A 9,050-nucleotide genomic window follows, 5' to 3' on the forward strand; every position below is an offset into this window, starting at 1 on the left:
ACCGCGCCCAGCCTAAAAGGGATTTCTTATTGGCATGACACCCTGCATTCCATTCCAGCAGTTCCAGCCAAAACAAGTTACTTTTCGAGAGAGTTTATGCTGTTGGTTAAGGTCTTAACATTGCAGCCTTTGGAGCAGAAAGAAACCTGCCAGAGTGTTTTCATTTCTTGTTTACAGTTAAGGGAAGAGCACAGAAAGGGGAAAGCTGCTTGCTTGTAAAACTGGTGGGTTGGGAAGGCAGTGCTGTGGGGGGACAGGCAGGGGACAGGGAGGGCAAACTCTGGAGCTCTTTGTCTACGGAGCATAGAAGTGGGGATTAGAGAAGTTAGAAATCATCTCACTTTATAAAGTACAGATGTTCTGTCTACATCTAGAGTATGTGCAGAGATCCTGGAGTGACAGCATGGAGTGTGTGGTGTCTGTGTGGAGGGTCTGTGAAGGAGAGGAGTCCTCCCCATTAGAGAGCTTTCCTCATTCCCAGCAGCAATAGTAATATTGAGTTTGGAAGCTGTGCTTGAAACAAACAAACAAACAAAGTGAATTTCAAGACATCTGTGTGCAGAGTACCTTCTTGGCACCCTAGGTACTTGGCACTCACTCCAGGAACAGAAATTCATTTAAAAGCATTTTAACTTGAGGCCAGGCGCAGTGGCTCATGCCTGTAATTCCAGCACTTTGGGAGGCCGAGGTGGGTGGATCACTGAGTCCTGGAGTTTGAGACCAGCCTGAGCAACATGGTGAAACCCTGTCTCTACTAAAAACACAAAATGAGCTGGGCGTGGTGGTGCATGCCTGTAGTCCCAGCTACTCAGGAGTTGAGGCACGAGAACTGCTTGAACCCAGGAGGCGGAGGCTGCAGTGAGCCGAGATCATGCCACTGCACTCCAGCCTGGGCAACAAAGCGAGACTCCCTCTCAAAATAAAAAAAATAGAAAAAAATAAGAAAGCATTTTAACTTGAGAAGTGAAACAATCGGAACATATGTGCCCCAATCATGTTTATTTTTTAAAGAAAAGAGTGACAAAGCTAATGACTCCTGTTGCATGGCCTGGTAACTTTCACCACTCTCCACCCTCCAGTCGCCTACACTACTAGTCTGTTTGGTCATTACCTGGGCACTGTTCCCTTGGTCTAAAGACCAGGTGGGATGGTAATTGCAGTGCATCTTTCGGTGGCCTCCATACTCCTTTTGTGGACAACCCTGTTGTTTCGGTTCCAGGATGGTGGTCAACACAGAAAGCAATGTTCTCATGTTCCAGTTTGAACACATAAAGTGGCAGTATGCCATGGAAAAAACGAAACAAAAGAAGAATAAGGAGAAAGAGGAGGAAAAAGAAGAAAATAGCCTCATGGAAATTCTCTCTAAGTCTAATATGCAGGTTCACAGCCCGAGAGAATCTGTATCCAGTAAACAAACTGTGATCCAAGAGCTCCTACCGAGCAAACCTCCCAAGTCCCGAGTACTCCTGAAGCCGGCCAAGTTCTCTTCAGGTAAAGAACGGAAATACCAGCAAGTTCAGTGATAACCTACAGAGCAGATCGGGTTTGGTCGGGGTGGTGGGAGCGGGGGAGGACTGGTTCCTTTATGGAATATTTTGGCCAATGGTTTCCTGAGGATATATATGCTAACCCTCCAGGAAGCCAGAAAGGTAGGAGCCATTCTCTCTGACCCGCCAAACAATTTATCTCCCAGTTAATGGGAACCTTCTGGTTTGCAAGATCTAGTCGATCTAGTCAGTCCTTCCTTCCTTCCTTTTTTTTTTTTTTTTTTTTTTTTGACAGAGTTTTGCTTCTGTTGCCCAGGCTGGAGTGCAACGGCACGATCTCAGCTCACCGCAACCTCCGCCTCCCAGGTTCAAGCGATTCTCCTGCATCAGCCTGCTGGGTAGCTGGGATTACAGGCATGAGCCACCACGACTGGCTAATTTTGTATTTTTTTTTAGTAGAGACGGGGTTTCTCCATGTTGATCAGGCTGGTCTCAAACTCCCAACCTCAGGTGATCCTCCTGCCTCAGCCTCCCAAGGTGCTGGGATTACAGGTGTGGGCCACCGCTCCTCGCCTGCAAGAGCAAGATTTTCAAACTTATAAGAATCTTTGCACAGTAGATAAGACTAGCTTTAATACCGCTGAAACAAAAAGTGAGCAACCAATACCCCCAAACCCCCCAACTTAAAACATATATTACATAACTATTTCTTCAAGACAGAGACAGAAGTTGTTATAAGCAGAAAAATGATCTATGCAGAATGTATTGTTTTTAGATCTGAGAGATAATGTTTGTAGCTGGAAAAATCTCACGTATAAAGCAGGTGTGTGTGCGTTTGTGTGTGTGTATGTAGGTGGGGGTGCAGGCATGGCCAATGCCATTTATAAGACATCCAAAGAACAAATCATGTGTAGGTGAGAGTAGCAAGACTCCTTCCTTATACCAGCCCTATATTTGGCAGGTGAAATTGGATCCACAGATCTATAGAGAAAACTACAAATCACCCCCAAGCATATCACACTACAAATAGTCAGCTATCTCTTGAGAGGAGGGAACTGAGAGTGTTAGCTGATGCGTAACAGTAGGAAAAGTGGGTCGGAGGGGGAGTCAGGATGCGATCTAGGCCTTAGACTTGCCAACCTAAAATAATCAAAAGATTCAGGATCTAGCTAAAAGAGTTCACCCAAGTGCAAAGTTTGAGGGCAGCATCCACGGACACAGGGACACCAAAGACTAGTGACCAGTGCTCCTGGAGTGGGGAAAAGTGAACATCCTTTAAACAGACAAAAACAGAGGTGCTGAACAGAATTCAATTTTCCATACAAAGGCTAACATACAGATGTAAGACTAGATTGGCTACTATTGATGACCTCTAATGGTTGCTTAGCATTCTGCTGTAAAGAGGTGACAATCACAAGGGGAGTTGCTTAACATTCTGCTGTAAAGAGGTGACAATCACAAGAGTGTCTATCTCCACATCATTTAGTCTTGGTTTCAATGAAGAATAGGGAGTCTGGTTAATGGAAGCAGGAAAACAGCTGTGCTATGTGACTCAGTTTCCAGGGCTTCGCTTTTCCCTGTCACACAGTCAATTTAGAAGGCTGTTAAACTCTCTTTACTTTTCACAGACTCCAGGTAACTACTTGGTTTCATAGGACAATAAACAATATGGTGTTTGGTAGAAAAATACAGTTAGACGGAAGAGATATAAGTTCCAGTGTTTGGTTGCACAGTAGGATGACTACAATTATCAGTAATGTATAGCCGGGTGCGGTGACTCACGCCTGTAATCCCAGCACTTTGGGAGGCTGAGGCAGGTGGATCACCTGAGGTTGGGAGTTTGAGACCAGCCTGATCAACATGGAGAAACCCCGTCTCTACTAAAAATACAAAAAAATCAGCCGGGCGTGGTGGCGCATGCCTGTAATTCCAGCCTTACTCGGGAAGTGGAGGCAGGAGAATTGCGTGAACCCAGGAAGTGGAGGTTGCGGTGACCAAGATCGCGCCACTGCCCTCCAGCCTGGGCAACAGGAACAAAACTGCATCTTAAAAACAAACAAACAAAAAACCAATAATGTATTGTATATTTCAAAATAGCTAGAGGAGAACATTTGGAATGTTCCCAACACAGAGATGATAAATGTTTAAGATGACAGATATCCTAATTATCTTGAACTGATCACTACACATTTTATGCATGTATCAAAATATCACATGTACTCCATAATTATGTATAATAATGTACCCATAAGGAACAAGATAGCGATATTTTGTATAAAAATCAGTCCAATTATCAGCCCCCATTATGATTGATTATATTATTTTATGCCCTAATTGAAGTATATAATGACTACAGCTTCTTCCTCTATCTCAGTTTAGCAGTGTTAATAGAGGAACTTCAAAGTCAAGGAAAGTCAAAATCACCCCGAAGAGATGGTAAAAAGAGAGTTTATTCTGTTCATAAGGGAACAAGTGGCATGGATGGTGGGCAAGAGAATTTGGAAGCAAAATCCATAGCAGGAGATAAGACAAACAGTGATCCTTAATTCTGAATTAGTGGCAAGATCCAAACTCTCTCTCTCTAGTTTCCTATTGTCTTCCAGCAGGCCACTACCTTTGCTTATCTTTGAGAATCTGGAATGAATACAATGCCTGGCTTCTCCCAAGAATGACTGGTTCTCCTTAATTGTCCCTTTTCTGACTTGAGGCCACAGAGGGAGAACTATTTTCCAGTTTTTGGCTGACAGCCCGCCTGTGTTCCCTGCCAGCTTCCTCACTTCTTGAACTGTTATGTCATCAAGCTGAGAAATGGGCACAATAAAAGGGAGAACAGGCAGTTGAGGCTGGTTTCAGAGAGCATTTTAAGAGACTTTGTTAGGTATGAGAGAGATTGGGGGCAGGTGCTATATATGTGAGATGAGATAAGGGAGAGAGAGATGGGGATGTGCCTTTTAAGAAGTGTTGCTGGGATGGGCATAGTGGCTCATGCGTGTAATTCCAGTGCTTTGGGAGGCCAAGGCGGGAGGATTCCTTGAGGCCAGGAGTTGGAGACCAGCCTGGGCCACTTAGCGAGACCCTTATCTCTACAAACAATTTAAAAAATTGGCCAGATATGGTAGCACACACCTCCTAGCTACTCAGGAAGCTAAGGCAGGAGGATCCTTTGAGCCCAGGAGTTTGACATTACAGTGAGCTATGATTGCACCACTGGGTGATAGTGACACCTAGTCTCTTAAAAAAAAAAAAAGTGGCCAGGCGTGGTGGCTCATGCCTGTAATCCCAGCACTTTAGGAGGCTGAGGTGGGCAGATTGCCTGAGGTGAGAAGGTCGAGACCAGTCTGGCCAATATGGTGAAACCCCATCTCTACTAAAAGTGTAAAAAAATTAGCCGGGCGTGGTGGCATGTGCCTGTAATCCCAGCTACCTGGGAGGCTGGGGCAGGCGAATTGCTTGAACCAGAGAGGGGTGGGGGTTGCAGTGAGCCGAGATGGTGCCACTGCAACTCCGGTCTGGGTGACAGACCAAGACTCCATCTAAAAAAAAAAAAAAAGTTTCTGGACATCATGACTCATGACTGGGATGTCCCTTTGTTATTTTTTAAGGACATAGATAAAAATTTAAAATGTCTTTCAAATATTTTTGACTAGTATAATAGTGTTTCTTTGGAACAAACTCTGTGCAGAGACTGGTTTCAAGGTGAGGGGAAAACAATTGTTTTATGAGGGCTGCGCTAACAGTGGACATCCTTGTATAAACCTATGTCAGTGTACAGGTACAGGTATACCCGAAGGGTAAAGTCCTACGAGTGAAATTGCTAAGCCAAAGGATAAGTGCATTCAAAAACTAGAAAGATATTGCCAAGGTTGTCCTGAAAAATATTATACTAATTTACACTCCCACAAGCAATGCATGGGAGACCCCACTGCATCTGTGCCAACTCTGGGAGTTAGCTGGCATTTTGTACTTCCTTGTATAAATAAAAATGGTGTCTGCATTTTCTTCTAGGTTGATCATTAACAAACTAAATGTCCACCAACAGGCAATGGCTAAGTAATTAAAAATCTATTGTATGGAATATTATATATGGCTAAACGTTGTATGATGAGGATTTGTATATACTAACTTGGAAAGAGATCCACAATACATTATCATTTGAAAAAAGACAAATGAACAACAATGAGCTCATCATAATTCCTTTTTTTATAAAAGGAGAAAAATTCTCTTTTTGAGTTTGCAAGGAGAATAGGGAAGATTTTGACATCTTGATTTCACCTTTTTTTTTTTTTTTTTTTGAGATGGAGTCTCACTCTGTTGCCCAGGCTGCAGTGGAGTGGCGTCATCTTGCCTCACTGCAACCTCTGCCTCCTGAGTTCAAGTGATTCTCCTGAGTAGCTGGGATTACAGGTGCCTGCCACCACACCCGGCTAATTTTTTTGTATTTTTAGTACAGACAGGGTTTTTCCATGTTGGTTAGGCTAGTCTCGAACTCCCGACCTCAGGTGATCTACCCACCTAGGCCTCTCAAAGTGCTGGGATTACAGGCGTGAGCCATCGCACCTGGCCTGAAGACAGGTTTTATTTCGGGCAACATTCAAGATTGTTTGGAGTCAAATTTGATTAATAAGGTAAAGATCAAATTTTGCAATATAATTATTGTTGAAAAATACAGTTATGCTACTATAAATTTATTAAGATCTGCTTTGTGTGAATCATAAATGAGATGTGAAGGTCATTCCCAACTTCACATTTCCTTTTTTTTCTTTTGAGACGGAGTCTTGCTCTGTCGCCCAGGCTGGAGTGCAGTGGCACAATCTCGGCTTACTGCAAGCTCTGCCTCCTGGGTTCACGCCATTCTCCTGCCTCAGCCTCCTGAGTAGTTGGGACTACAGGCGCATGCCGCCATACCTGGCTACTTTTTTGTATTTTTAGTAGAGAGGGGGTTTCACCGTGTTAGCCAGGATGGTCTGGATCTCCTGACCTCGTGATCCGCCTGCCTCGGCCTCCCAAAGTGCTGGGATTACAGGCGTGAGCCACTGCTCCCGGCCCCAACTTCACATTTTCAAAAATAAGTGGAGCATCGAAATCACATGTTGCCTTCAAAATAAGCACACTTAGAGGCTAATATACACTTTACTCAATACTAGCATTTTATTTAAAACTGGTTTTATTAAATCATTTCTAGTATCAGCATTTCTAATATGACTGAGGATGCCTGCCTGTATGATGGCATACCTGTTGGGCAACAAAGACCTCAATGTGCTTTGAAGTTTGAATGCCCAAGTACTTAATGCATATGTACTTCATATTTTTCACAGAATGCCGATTTTTTTTCATTTTCTTTTTTTGAAGAAGCAGATGATGTCGAGAAAGCACAAAAACAAGGACAATTGGAAACTCCTGAAAAACTGCTCAATCACCCAAAGAAAAAGTCTTGGAAAATTCCTATGTCACCTGACCAATTCCTCCTGACTGTCAGCGCCCTGCAGCAAGCCCATAATTCCGGGAAATTCGCCTATCCCTGTAGGCCCCGAACAGAAATTATTGATGTCTGGGGACCTTCAATTTCATACCCAAGGAAGGTCTTGAATTTCAAAGGAAAATCAATCCAACATGCAGTTGATCGGTTGAGATTGAGCAATCCTCCTACAGATGTGAAACAAACCAGTATTCCCCTTGAAATCCAGAAACTGCAGCCCAACTTGAAGATCTCTTTGCACAGTCCCAGAGTCCAGTCCACCTTGCCGCAGCCCATGATTATCCGCTCCAGGTTCTCTGGCAGCTTAAAGGGTGGAGACCAAGTGACCAGTTCAATTGAAAGGGCAGTGTGCAGTCCCCTGACCAGTATGCAGGCCATTAAACCAAACCGCATGCTAGCTCCACAAGTGGGCACAGCCACCCTGTCTCTTAACAAAGAACGGCCTCGCATCTACACAGCCCTTGATCCCCTTAGAGTGAACACTGAGTTCGTGCTGTTGACCGTGAAGGAGGAGAAAGAGCACCAGGAAGCCAATATGGAGGAATATCAGGCCAGGGAGTCCACTGGAGTGGTTGATCCAGGAAAAGCCAGCAAAGCTGCATGGATCAGGAAAATCAAAGGCCTGCCTATTGATAATTTCATGAAGCAAGGGAAAACAGCAGCCCCTGAACTTGGACAAAATGTATTTATCTGAACCAGCCTTGGGAAATTACAATGTTTTACAATAAACAGCCGAGAGGATATTGCTATTTGGCCTTTGTCTTTTTTTTTTCTTTTTTTTTTTTTTGACTGTTTTTTCCTGGTAATTAATGTGGGAACTCCCAATTATCTTCCTCTGAGCCACATATCTGATATCATCAAAATAAGAAAACAGAAGGAGGTTGGGTGAGATTAGCATCTCTACTCCCTCTGAAAAAAAATTTAGTGAGCATCAGGAAAGCCCAGTTTCGTTGATGGGGGATGGGGAGACGATCATTGGAAATTAGATACCATTCATCACTATCAATTTAGTGCTATTAGTTCTTCCGGCAAATAAAGTTATGGGATTATATCAGGGTAATGCATTGGAGTTTTCTGGTATTTTTGCATAGAAGCCTGATGAAACCCATTAAGAATTTAAAAGGGGAAGCCCTTAATGGGGTTGACCTGTTGCATTTGACCACATCTAAGGAAGAGAATTAGCATAATATCCTCTGTACAAAGAGGGCCAGTACCATCAAGGGCATTGAGGTTTCTGCTTAAACCTTTGGACTATGGTGTCGGGGACCAGGTAATTTAGAAGACTGCAGCCCACTACAAGAGCTATGGCCCATCAGAAAGTTCAAGCCTTGGCCAGGCGCGGTGGCTCACGCCTGGAATCCCAGCACTTTGGGAGTCTGAGGCGGGTGGATCACCTGTGGTCAGGAGTTCGAGACTAGCCTGACCATCGTGGTGAAACCTCCTTTCTACTAAAAGTACAAAATTAGCTTTAAAAACTAGCTATTAAAAATTAAAAGACAGTAATGAATGAAAACAGAATGCCTTAAAAAACAAAAACACCATAAAACTCCACAGCACTGAGTGGGCCACTGAAAACCTGCCATGGGCAGTCTGGATGTACAGGCCCCAAATTTGTCTTTCATCTCCAAGGGCACGACTGCGATTGTGCTGCCGAACTTTCTCGCCTTTGAGAAAGCGTGTGTGTTTTTTCCCCTTTCATTATTAGAATATTAGGTTTTAAATGGCACTAGCAAACAGCCACGTAAAATTTGTTATTTTAATAGAGAAAATCCCTTCAATCAAGGAAACGTGCAAATATCACTATGCCAACAACAGCAGTCTGACTAGGCCAGACAGATAGAATACTGTCATCATCACCGTTTCAAAAATGACTTAACGCCCCTAAATTTCACATCCTTTGTTCAGGCAAGATCACACATGAGCTGCTGGACTTAAAACAGTAATAAGAATAACGACTCCCATTTACTAGTAACGAAACCATTATCATCCCCACTTTACGACTGACGAAAGAAGCACATAAAGGTTGGTGATATGATTGGCAATAGAAGACCCAGGCGTCCAAGCTCCAGGGTGCAAGGTCTCAACTC

The 9,050-nt window shown here is 43.7% G+C and overlaps 1 protein-coding gene across 1 annotated transcript in view; it reads left to right on the forward strand.

Moving 5' to 3' along the window:
* The window catches only part of CDRT1 (CMT1A duplicated region transcript 1), a 43,634-nt gene extending 35,930 nt beyond the window's left edge, over positions 1 to 7,704 (forward strand). Inside the window, 2 exon segments of the mRNA XM_033184472.1 lie at positions 1,220 to 1,491; positions 6,837 to 7,704. Of these exon segments, the coding sequence (XP_033040363.1) occupies positions 1,220 to 1,491; positions 6,837 to 7,657 (1,093 nt within the window). The 3' untranslated portion in view covers positions 7,658 to 7,704.
* Positions 7,705 to 9,050: the final 1,346 nt, after the last annotated feature.

The sequence above is a fragment of the Trachypithecus francoisi genome, unplaced genomic scaffold, assembly GCF_009764315.1.
Source record: "Trachypithecus francoisi isolate TF-2019V2 unplaced genomic scaffold, Tfra_2.0 Lachesis_group20, whole genome shotgun sequence".
Classification (NCBI taxonomy): Eukaryota; Metazoa; Chordata; class Mammalia; order Primates; family Cercopithecidae; genus Trachypithecus; species Trachypithecus francoisi.